This window comes from Podarcis cretensis, assembly GCF_951804945.1.
Source record: "Podarcis cretensis genome assembly, chromosome: 4".
In the NCBI taxonomy this organism is placed as follows: Eukaryota; Metazoa; Chordata; class Lepidosauria; order Squamata; family Lacertidae; genus Podarcis; species Podarcis cretensis.
In genome coordinates this window covers 52,387,540-52,399,926 of record NC_137173.1, presented here as the reverse complement: position 1 = coordinate 52,399,926, position 12,387 = coordinate 52,387,540, and the positions used below count along the sequence as shown (strand labels likewise).

General features: G+C 39.7%; 1 protein-coding gene across 1 annotated transcript in view; it reads left to right on the top strand.

Annotated features, from left to right (window-relative positions):
* LTN1 (listerin E3 ubiquitin protein ligase 1) overlaps positions 1 to 12,387 on the top strand; it is a 28,581-nt gene that overhangs the window by 12,556 nt on the left and 3,638 nt on the right. The window contains exons 13-25 of the mRNA XM_079971992.1: positions 1,418 to 1,657; positions 2,517 to 2,670; positions 2,910 to 3,060; positions 3,407 to 3,608; positions 4,910 to 5,069; positions 5,324 to 5,428; positions 6,971 to 7,113; positions 7,547 to 7,682; positions 8,009 to 8,150; positions 8,900 to 9,113; positions 9,817 to 10,054; positions 11,131 to 11,205; positions 12,034 to 12,220. Of these exons, the coding sequence (XP_079828118.1) occupies positions 1,418 to 1,657; positions 2,517 to 2,670; positions 2,910 to 3,060; positions 3,407 to 3,608; positions 4,910 to 5,069; positions 5,324 to 5,428; positions 6,971 to 7,113; positions 7,547 to 7,682; positions 8,009 to 8,150; positions 8,900 to 9,113; positions 9,817 to 10,054; positions 11,131 to 11,205; positions 12,034 to 12,220 (2,147 nt within the window). The remainder of the gene's footprint in view (positions 1 to 1,417; positions 1,658 to 2,516; positions 2,671 to 2,909; positions 3,061 to 3,406; positions 3,609 to 4,909; positions 5,070 to 5,323; positions 5,429 to 6,970; positions 7,114 to 7,546; positions 7,683 to 8,008; positions 8,151 to 8,899; positions 9,114 to 9,816; positions 10,055 to 11,130; positions 11,206 to 12,033; positions 12,221 to 12,387) is intronic.

Genomic DNA, 12,387 nt, shown 5'->3' with positions numbered 1-12,387 from the left:
CTCTCCAGCGAATCGGAAGATTCACAGAAGGGGGCGCCAGTGGCCAGGGGTAGGGGGTTCCCAAGGGGAATGCCCCAGGAGCAAGGGGGCAGCAGGGACTCCCAGAACAGTAGCTGGAAATCAGGACCAGCTTCCCCACCAGAGCAGAGTGGGGGGGAAGAGTCCCAAGGATCGGGGCCAGTGCATTCCCCACCAGGGAGAGAAGATAAGGCAGGGCTGACCACGCCTCCATCAGAAAGTCGGTCAACGGAGGAGAGGTCAGATACGGCCAGTGTCCCGGAAGAGGGAAGCAGTGACCGAAGTACTGTAACGGTTAGGAGAAAGGTCACTGGGCTGGCGCGAGAGGCAAGTTCAAATGTACAGGAGCGCGGGACAGCAGAGAATGAGGATTGGGAACCGGGTCCTAAAGCCCGCCGGAGGGAGGGGGAGGAGCTAAGCGACTCAGCGTCGGAAGAGTCCAGAAAGGGCAATGCCCCAGCGGGCAGGAGGACCCAGAGGAGGAGAGAGCAGCGTAAAAGGTGGAGCAGGGCTAGGATCTTAAACTGGTGTCATAGGGGAGGAGACTCAGACGGGACTTCGCCGATCTAGGGTTTAAGACGTAGGGCTGCACGCTGTGGCTTTGAAATGGAAACTGAACTTCAATAAAGACTTTTGTACATTACTACAGCCTAGCGTTGGTCCTCTGTGAGCTGGGACCTAGAGGCAGCTCTGACACATACACTTGGCAGAGATCTTGCTAGCCAGTTGACCAAGATCAAGTCTATGTCTGAACCATAGCTAAGGATTTTTGTACATGGGAAAGACTCTTTGACTCATATGCTCACTATTTCATTCCTTGAGATTTTCACGACTGTACCCATGCATTAAGTCAGAAGACTAACTATCTGGATCTGATAAACTTAGCTCCACATAGGAACACTTTTGCAGAAATTAGATTTAATATGATGCCCTCTGCTTTTTTGGATGGTCATTGTAAGAAATTATGCTTCAGACAACATATTTTGTAAAACCGTCACAGAGCATATTGTTCATTATATTATTCAGTGCCCACTTTATAAAGATCCCCATGAAAAATATTTGTTGGAGATTAGTTTCAGGGAGAACTTTGTTTCACCTAGTAAGTTTGTTTGCTTTTTTGCTGTTTGATAAAGGAACACACAAAGTAACATAATTTTCATTATTTGTTTTGGGGACCAGGAAATTGAGAGCTAAATTTCTACTCAATGCTACATGTGTTTTTTGTTTCTATTTTTTAATGGCTTATAGCTAAACAAGTGCAGTATTGCCTACCTATCTGCCAAAGGAAGAATCTCAGAGAGCTGCTGGCCCAGTTTCCTCAGGCTGTAAGCACTGTAATTTCAGCATGCACACATTGATCATGGAGTAACTTAAAATGTGTCTTTTTTTTAATCAATAGAGTCCTTGATTGGTGAAGTTTATGTTAAAAGGATTATTGATAAACTTCAAGCAGCTCTGTCTAAAGCAAAGGATCTTTCAGAAGCTGGAAACACAGAACCATCGGTGTCTTTCATCTGTGACATAGCCTCTAACTTTTTCAGCTCAGTTAAAGGATGCTTGTTGATGCCATCATCAGAAGATTTGTTGCTCACCATTTTCCAGTTGTGTGCACAAAGCCAGGATACAACACATTTGTCAGGTATTGCACAATAAGTATATGTTGATGATACCATATGCTGGACTACGACTCTCATCTTCCCTGACCATTGACTATGCTACTAAGGCTGATGAGAGTTGGAGTTTAACAGTATCTTCCAGCTTCTTTCCATTTGCACAATAGAACTTCCATGGGGGAAGGGCTATAGGTCAGTGATAGAGCATTTGCTTTACTAGCAGAAGGTCCCTGGCTGAATTCCTAGCACCTCCGAATAGACTGTGGTTTGGGGGAAATGGTCTCCCAAGTCAAATGGGGAGGCCTGGCAGGCCAAATTTAGCCCATAGACTGGAGGTTTCCCACCCATGGTATAGACAACTCAGTATAAGGCAATTCCTGTGTTGCTCTGTTCCTCTTCTGGTGCATTCAGCTGAAGCAAAATATTGCTTCCAGTAATGCCTAAGTGCTGGTGATCATCCATGAACGCTCTGGAAGTGGCAGTTCCAACATTCAAGTGAAGAGAAGCTAGCATGAGGTGAGGGAAGACAGAGGAAAGATTCTATCCTCTGAAAGTTGTCACTACTGACAAGTACATTGACTTAAGGCATGGAGCAAGGGAGCTGGCTCAGTTGGGAGCTGCGGCCTCAAGGTGCCTGGACTGCCTTGAGGTGGCACTTCCCAAAGCCTTTGTGAGGCATATGGTGTGTGTGTGTGTGTGTGTGTGTGTGTGTGTGTGTGTGTTTTGCGGATTGCATGTGTGTAGCTTCCATGAGTATGTGAGGGGGTGATCCCATGCTCAAGGATAGGATTCTGCTCTTATGCTAATGGATTTAGCAGTATGACTAATGCTTCCCCATTATGCTCAGAAGTTAAAATGTTCAGCCATATTTTTTTATTGATGTAGATTTCCTTGTGAATAAGCTGAAGCACACATGGTTCTGTGGCTTAACTTCACTTGTGCAACATCTTAGCGATATGCATAAAGACAGCACCTTCCTGCAGAGATCTGCATTTTGGGTCAAGAACCAACTTCAGTCCTCAACGCTGGATGTTAAAAGGTAAGCAGTGCGCTGCTTAATTTCTTTGCTGGGGCTACCACAATTTTAACAAGGCTTCGTCTTTTCACCAGGATTTTAAATCAAGATTTGAAAGTGGTTTCAAAACCTAGTTAAAATGAAATTGTTATGAAATTCAGTGGTGCCGTAATAATGGAGATGTGAGTCTTAACATTCAAGGTATGTCATTGTATGGAAAGATGTGAAATACGTTATTTTTTAATTACCTGGTTTCTTCACAGTTTGCAGGTTTTGATCACAGCAGTTCATGACTTGTTGACTAAACTTTTGGAAGCTGATAAAGTTCCTACTTATACTCTGAATGATTATTTTGATTGGCTCACTCCAAGTGAGTCTGAATGGGAAAAGATGCGGGGATCTCTATCCAATGAGGTATATAAGTTTCCACAGTGTCATTGTACAGTGAATAGTTACTGTCAGCATTTGCAGTTAACTTCTTGGGACCAATTTTTTGTTGCGGCTAAAGCAACATGAACGAGCAGGCCACCAGATTCTGCATGAAGAGCGCATGTTATCTATGTGCCGTAAATATGTCTCTTGATAATTAGTTTTATGTGTTAACTTTTAACTATAGTCAATTGTTGCTAACTGTTATATTAAAATGTATAATATTAATGCAACATTCCTATTATGTGAACAGTAATGAAAAAATTACAATCTTGTATGACTCTGGGGGAAAATGAAATTCAATTTTTTTACTTCCTATGTGTTGCTGTAGTGGTTAAAGAAACCACTTTTGGAAGGAAGACTGAGTATGAATTGTGAAATACCTGAAATGGTGAAAGATCAGAAGCTTTGTTTCATGGGAAAACTTCCAAGCCACCTATGTACTGCAGCTCTGTTAAGCAGAATGACACTATTAATACTGGGAAAAGGGGTTGAAAACCATGAAGTGGAAAGAAGCAAAATTGAAAATATCAGTAAGTGACAAAAAAGAAAGAAATCAAACTTTAAAAAATCTTATTGTTTGCGATTTATAATTTATTTTCTGACCAGTTTCTGTAGGGTCCTGTTGTCAAACAGAAGTGTGACATACATTTATTTATGTAAAATATTTTTAAGGGACAACTGATATTTGAAAACTCTGAATTGATAAAGATATGCTAGGATTATAATTGAGTGGCATTTGTCATGCTTTCTGTGTTATGATTTACATTAGGCTTGTGTGTACATAACTTGAAATCACAGTTGGTTTAAAAGTGAATGTGCTGTGTATGGGTTGAAAATCACAGCAGCATAGCTCCTCCCTCCCTGTTGCTGCTGCCAGGAGCTAAGCGGTGGTTTGTCTTAGCATTATGTTCATTGTTTCCCAGACTCAATGTTTGTCTCCCTCAAACAAGCCACAAGTAGTAAGGCCAGAACAAAGCTTGATTACAACTTGAGGTTTGTATGGAAAAAGGCAAACAATGAGCACAGGTTCAAATGCAACTTAAACCAAACCATGCCTTAGCCCCTGGCAGCAGTGACCACAGTAGGAGCAGAAAAGGAGTGAAGCAGCCATAATTTTTGCTCTGTGCATGCTGTGTGTTTGCCTTTAAACTAGATGTGGGGAACATTTGGCTCTTTAAGATCTTGCTAAAGTAAAACACCCACCATCCCTGGTCATTGGTCATGCTTGCTGGGGCTGCTGGAAGGGGTTGTTCAGCAACATCTGGAGAGCCAATGGTTCCCAACCTTTGCTTTAAACCACAGTTAAACTTAACTGTGGTTTACAGTGGCACATGAAACAGGCCACTGTGGTTTATTGCACGGAACTCCTACGTGCACAGGCGTCCCTATTTATTTTAATTGTCAGGCAGAAAGCTCTTTTGTGTACATGGAGACGCCTCCTCTTTTGAAATGAATAGGAAATACCTTGTGTGTGAAAGCTTTCAGTGTCATAAAAGTTCTGATATGAACAAGGAACTCCTGCCCTGCACAGTCTATTGTGTAGTCTAATAAGTGGAGTGTTGGATTTAGAATTAGGTGACAAACGCATATATGCCCTTCTCTGAGCTTCAATTTACCTATCTGTAAAAGGAGATTATAGTTGATTTATGGGATAATAGAAATTTGAAACATGTATATTAAAAGGACATTATATAAACAGCTTCCTCTGGTGATTGTTGCAGTATAAATTTTACTATGTTCAATTATATGTTTAATAACTATTACAAGGTTAGCAACAAATTCATTTGCTGGATTATACTATTCAGATATTGTTCTGTTGTTGTTATTCTAGTCACAGAACAGCTATATGCCTTACAGTGGATTGAAGAATTAGCAAACCCATCCAGCATTCTTACTGAATTCCTTCACCACCTGCAAGTAATGGATATTTCATGTGAAAAATTATGCATACTCACTAATACAAATGGCCTATTAAGAATATTATTCAATAGGTAGGTATTTTTTTATTTTTGAAATCATTGTTTCTCAAAAAACAAACAATTGTTTCTCAAAAAACAAACAATTGTTTCTCAAACAGCTTTCATTAGAAAGCAACAAATATCCCAGTTCTTCCTGTTCAGGTATCACTTTTGTTATCTAATCTGAAGTTTGTCTTCTTGTGAATTGTTCACATCAAGAATAAATAAAAATGAACATTTATCTTGTCTTTAAATAAACCTATCACAGAAACTTTATTATTCCATAGATCAAAAGACTGTGGACGACTTTGGGCCTTAACCATGGCTAAATTGATAAAAACTGAGAATATTGCATCCTGTGAGATAAAAGGACTATTCAGTACATCAGAAAGGTATGATAGTAGGCTTGTAGTTTTTCTTAGACTGTGATCACACCTACTGCTGCCCCATTGATTAAAGTAGGAAATGGGAGGAAAGGCCCACATTGTGTCTCACATTATAAAGAGAGAGGATATGTCCAGCAATGCTCTGGTCCAAAATCAGATGGCAGTGATAAAAGTGCATATTAGTGATCATATAACTGGCTGTTTGGATTTTCAAGCTTTGCTCCAAATTGGAGCCACTCTATGATAAAGACCTTCCCCCTCTTCAAGAGAAGCACATGTGTCACATGAGTATGAGGTGGAAATGATGTTTCACTGCACCTGGTCCCTAAACAACATAGACAATAAACAACAATACCTCTGAATTTGGATGGAATTAATTCACCTATAACATATATCATGCATCATGACTAGGATGAAATATGGTTGTTGGGTCATAATTTGTTGGCTACAAGTAGCGCAAAACAGTAAAAATATTCTATATTGTTGATACGTACTTAGATATTTGGTGGTGCACGTGCTGCTTTTGGTGCCAAAAGGGGGTGGAATGGGGCGGAACAGACTGATGCACATCCCGCTGACATGCGCGGCGGCCAGGAACGCAACCCTCGTGCGAGTGGGAAGTTGTCTGTACTGTCTTTCAGACCATAACACCTTAAGGTGGCTCACATAATAAAACATTTAAAATCCATATTTTTTCTTTCCCCCATCCCCAACAACAGTGCCATATACCCTCCTGCCCCTGTAAAGTGATAAAATAGAAAATATAATAGTAAAATACTGACAAATTATATTACATAAACCTGGACCAGCCTCAAATCAATCGTTTAAAAGTGTGGTTAAAAGCTAGGTATTTAGAGTCTTTAAACAGTCAACAGGAGAGCCAACTGCTCTTTCCATGCGAAGGAGTTCCATAATGATGGGGACAGCACTGAAAATGCCATGTCTTCTGTAACCACCAGCCTTATTGATGTTGCTGGCAGTTTTGAAGCAGAGCTTTTATAGCTGGTCTTAAGGCACAGTCATACAGGAGCAGGCAATCTTTTAGATAGCCCAAGTCATTTAGGGCTTTAAAGGTAACCAGCACTTTGCCACGGCTCTTCTAGGCCCAAATCAATCAGTACAGCTGGTACAGAGTTTGAGTTACATGCTCTCTCCTGACATCTGTTCACTATTTCTACAGCTTCCCTAAGTCTAGTAGGTGTAAATGATGAGTGGCAGAGCTGTTAAAGACACTTTAGCCTGATCATCTTGGTTACTTCATATAGATGTTAAATAGCATGAGAAACAGAAATGGAACATCTTTAGCATTCCTGATTCCTCCCCACCCTCTGTTCCTATATGCTTTAATTCCCTTTGGTGTAGAGTCCTGTCTGTTTCAAATAAATGCTGTGGGGATCCTGGTTTGTGGTTGTGCAAATCCTATTTCTTCATAAAATTCTGCAACAAAACTTTCCCTGTTTCATGGCCTTTCTGAATTACTTTGCATTTTATCTGTGGACATCATACTGATTTCCAGATTGTCTGCTGATGTGTGATTTTCTTGGACAGATTTTTTCCATTAACGGAAGGCAACTTGCACACGCTTCAGAATCTGTCTCCATTTTTACTTCAGGAAGACAAAGAAGAGCTTGTTATTCAGTGCACTGCTAAACTAATGACCTGCAATGAAAGTGGACTTTACAGTACTGATGGTCAGTGCTTTAAATATTATCTCCAATGTTTCATTAGCTTGTAGGAGTCAGATTTTTAATGCACCAATTTAATTAGATGTTTGCTTGCCTTTGAGAATTGCTTCTGTTCTTCAAGAGAGAGGAAAAGGCTCTTGACGAATCAGTGTATTGTTAAGTGCTTTTTCCAAGGTGCATATTATTAAGCATACTCATTAGATAAATGGTAAATCTAAGTTTCTTTTAGACAAATTCTGATTTATTACAGATTGAAGAAAATGCAATATGGATGCCCTTTTAAAAGCTGAATGTTAGGAATTATTTAACTTACCTTTTCTGATCTTGCATCCAACCACCAGTGTTCACATCTTGTCCTGCTTCTAATTTACTGCTTTTCTTGTTGTTTTCAATAACATTTAATGTGATATTTTAAATCTAGCATTTGACTCTGTTTTAGGAGCTTTTGGATATCTTGCTATTTTAAATTCCTGCTTGAATTGTGGAAACATTGATTATGGAGATCTCATGCCTGGAATATTAAAAATCATCATATCCTGGCGAAATGACTATGAGGACAGCTTTCTTTTTAGCTGGTGGGTTTTAGCTTTATTACAGTTTTATTATGACTGGTCTGTGTTGCACGGTTGAAATTGTTATATTGCAATTCAATTAGATAACTGTTTGAAATTTGTGTAAGTGTAAACAATATTTCAGTAGCAGGAAGCATACTTTTCTTTTTAGAGGATCTCCCTTTGTCTTAATAGGCATTATCCTAGCAGAGGTATTCCTCCTGTGTGTGAGAGAAGGGGAAATTCCTCTTTGCTTTCTGCAGTGTTCACAAATATTGGGAAAAAAATACTTTACAAAATCTGCTGCCTGATTAATTTTCTTTTTTGTAATTTTCCTCCCTGCCCCCCAGCAATCTACGGGAAGGAAGCCCACAGGTGCTTGGCTTGAACATAGAGATGATCCGGTTTATTTCTTTGTTGCTGAATGATCCTTCCTCTTTGCTGGAGAGTGAGTGGGATTTTGTCATGTGTTCCATGCTGGCCTGGTTAGAGGTAAGAAGCAAACTTAAATGTACTGAATGATATTAAGGCCTCTGCATGAAGTCTTGAGAGTGCAGATATTTTTCTTTGTGAATCCACTGGGTGGCAGTTCCTGCCTTTGAGAAATCTAAAATATGTGGCAACAGCCTATCATGTAAACTTAAGTAATATTATTGTATGGTTTTACTGTAAAATTGGCTACAGTAAATGTTTTGAACTTTTATGAAGCAAAAATTTCAGAACACATTTAAGATTATCTGAGCTCAATCTAGTCCCTTGCACCAGTTCCACAACATGTTCAACAAAACATAACTGGTAGTTGTATTTTGCTAAAATATGCTTAACTGATAAATGTTACACCTGACCTTGTACAAAGAGGTATGGATAAAAATGTGGAACAAGAATCATGTCAAAATGAGGGTAAAAGAAGAAATATAGAACATAGAATCGTAGAATTGTAGAGTTGGAAAAAGGGATCACGAGGCTCTAAACCCCTACAATCTCTTACCAAACTCTTAGTAACAGATAGATCCTGCCATTCTCTTTACCATTAGAGAGAGAAAAGACTATTGGAATCTATTTTCATACTTAACGAAATTGCTTTGATTTGTTATAGAAGGGTTTGTTGTCATTAAACTTTTAAGAAAATGCGTAACTTTTAGATTAAAATTATTATTTGAATGGGTGTTATTAAAATTCCTGTTTTTTTTTTAAAAAAAGGAAAAATAAAGCCCATCCTGGTGTTCTTCTTTCTTTTCCAGACAACAAGTGACAGCCAGGCAGTCTTTCCTGTTGCCCTTGTGCAAGTGTTTGCCTGTGTCAGTTGCGACTTGAGTGCTGCCTCGAGTGCTTTTTTCCAGGCAGCAACTCCTGAAATCACTGAAAAACTTCCACCAAACCTCATGGCTGAATGGCAGGAATTCTTTTCTGAAGGCATTCATAGTTTACTTTTATCTTTGCTGGTAAAAATTACAAGTAAGTCTGGCAGATGATAAGTATACAATATAATATGGAAAAGTAACTAATATTTTGGACACTCTGCTTTACTGCATCTTAAGATTGCAGTTTTATCTAATAGTGTTAGAAATACAGAACTTTTCAGTGTCCAACACTGTTCTGTTTGTGTACTATGGTGGCCTGTTCACCTGGTTAGGCTGTTAAGTTCATTGATAAAAAATGAGACTTTCAGCAATGCTCTGGAAATACTTCACTTTTTGCAATCCATTCAGGAAAGCATGTAAATTTAGTGTGCTGGGTGCTTCCAGACTGGCACTGTTTTTCTGGAGGGATTCAAGGGCATACTGGAAATTTAGGTTTATACAGTTAAAGTAGATTAAAACATTCTGCCACAAGGAATCAATTTTTATATATATATATTTTGGTTAGGAAATTGAATGGGAAAAATACTGAACATTATGGGATGAACAAATTCTTAATGGAAAGATGTTAGCAAGGAAATCAGGATGAATGCTCAGTTAAGACCAAACGTAGTCTAACTACCACATAAGCTTTATGTGTGCAGATCAAGATGAGTTGTCAATAAATCGGAGGAGTCCTTTAAGAGTACAATATCACATTTGTATGTTACATTTTTGAATTGTTTTCCAGGAGAACTAATAATTCTGTAATGTAAACTTGCTAAGATGAATTAAAATTGTGAATTCTCTTTTCTGAACAGGAAAAGAAAAAGATGCATTGGAAACATCATTTCAGAATTTCATGTTGAAATCTTTGGGAAAAGCTTTAATGTACATTTCAAAGGATCAGTTATTGAACCACAAACTTCCTGCCAAATTTGTTGCTGGTCAGAAGACAAATCTCCCTGATAAACTACAAACCTTGTTAAATACTTTTTCTCCAATGCTGCTCTTCAGAGCTAGACCTGTTCAAATCACAGTCTACCACATGTTAAATAAGTAAGTTATCCCCTCCACACATACACTTTGATCTTGTTATAGCATAGAATATGTATTTAGAAATAGACCAGGGAACAAATTAGCATAACCAATTTCCCATTCATTACTGGGCTTAGTTCAAGGTGCTCACATTAGTTTGAAAGGTGCAGTCCTTCCAAACTGGAGCCTATGTAGGGCTTCTTGATTTCTAGGTCTGCCTTGAAGATGAAAGGCACACTGACTAACTACTGTTTCCACATCAAGTCCACCAGGGAGCTCCCACACTAAATGGTATTGGCCTCCTCTCAGAGGGATTGGTGACCACTATTGTCCTGTAGGCATCTGCTAGATCGCTCTACTGATTCCGAATAAGGAGACTTACCAAGGGGGCATAGACGAAGAGGTAGAGCAAAGGGATGAATGCAGAGTCTCTTTCACCCCTCTGCCCTTCCATCTTCTCCAGTTTTGAACTATTGTGTCCCATATATATATATATATATATATATATATATATATATATATATATATTCAGGCACTAAATATAATAAGGGTTAATACTGAGGATGAGGGTAACGATGCAAGCTATTGCTTGGTAGCACCTCTGTAAACAGATGATTCCAATACATAATAGTGTGCTATAGTAAAGGTAAAGGACCATTAGGTCCAGTCATGGCCAACTCTGGGGTTGCGGCGCTCATCTGGCTTTATTGGCCGAGGGATCCGGCGTACAGCTTCCGGGTCCTGTGGCCAGCATGACTAAGCCGCTTCTGGTGAACCAGAGCAGCGCACGGAAACGCCATTTACCTTTCCGCCGGAGCGGTACCTATTTATCTACTTGCACTTTGACGTGCTTTCGAACTGCTAGGTTGGCAGGCGCTGGGACCGAGCAACGGGAGCTCACCCCATGGCGGGGATTCGAACCGCTGACCTTCTGATCGGCAAGTCCTAGGCTCTGTGGTTTAACCCACAGCACCACCCGCGTCCCTACTTACTTACTTGCTAGTAATATCTGATGTTGAAATCCTTTTCAGAAAAGATAATGTTGGGCCTTAAAAATATGGATAAAAACACTGTTTTTTAATTTTTCTAAATCCCAGGTTAATGTCTGACTTGCCTAAATTTGACAACGAGGATCTCAAATCCTATGGTGATGAAGAGGAGGAGCTATCATTGTACGTTTCATTTTATTTATATAATAAACGAAGCAATTGCCTATCATAGTAGAATGTTAAAATGTTCCAACCACTTGCCAGACCTGGACTTTCAAGGCTTAAGTGGGAAGATGCACCTGTGATCCTCAATATTGTGTTTGTGTGTGTACACATGCCTCAGGAGCTGTCACATAGTTGCAGAAGGTACACCCCCAAAGAACTGGGAAAGAGTAATGTTCCATGTTTGTTCTCTTCTTCCTGATGTCTTCACAGTTAGGGACATAAGAACCTTGTTGGATCAGACCATAGTCTCATCTGGTCCAGCATCCCATCTCTCATAGCCAACCAGATGCCTATGGGAAGCCTACAAACACAATGTGAGGGCGATAACTGTCTCCTGCCATTGAACCTCTGTGTTGAGGACTCACAGACCTCCACTCCTGGGGGTGGTATATAGCTATCATGGCGTTCTAAGTAGGGCAAGCTAGCCTTTAAAGTGGGTAACTCATTCACAATTTTAAGCAGCGATTCTGCCTTGGGAGTAGCCAATTGTTTGATTTCTGTCTAGATCTTTTTGCTCCTTGCTGTGGGCTTGTTCAGTAGGGCTGGTTTAACTCCCAAGTCATATATTTAGATCTGGAAGAAGTTCTTTGTCACCTTGGTAGCACCTGGTAGCACATTCTAGGTGTTGGCATCAAGGAAATGAAAATAAAATGAAATTCTCCTGGAGAAAAAGTCCTCCATTGAGGTGCTTGAGATAACATGGCATTGATTAATGTGCTTACATGTTTGGTACAATGGAAACTGGTCTGAGTGTAATAAATAACACCTTTGCTGCCCTGACTTTAGGTCCCCACCAGCAGCTCTTATGACTGTGCTTGCCACTCAGGAGGAGTTACTGGAAAACATCCTAGAAGGCATTCCAGTTGGAGAGTTTGCAGTTATCCAACCACTAAGTGATGAGTTTTGCCTTGTTTTGGGATACCTCCTCACCTGGAAATTAATACTAACTTTTTTCAAGGCAGCATCTTCTCAGGTGAATTAAAGGGTTTATCTTTTATCTCCTCACCCTGTGACACACATATACACATGTACTTCTCCACATCCTTCTACTTGATTTGAATTAATTTTATAATGAATGATTTTAGAGTGTTGTGTTGTGTTGTACTTTTGTACTGTTTTATTGTTGTTAGCTGCCCTAAG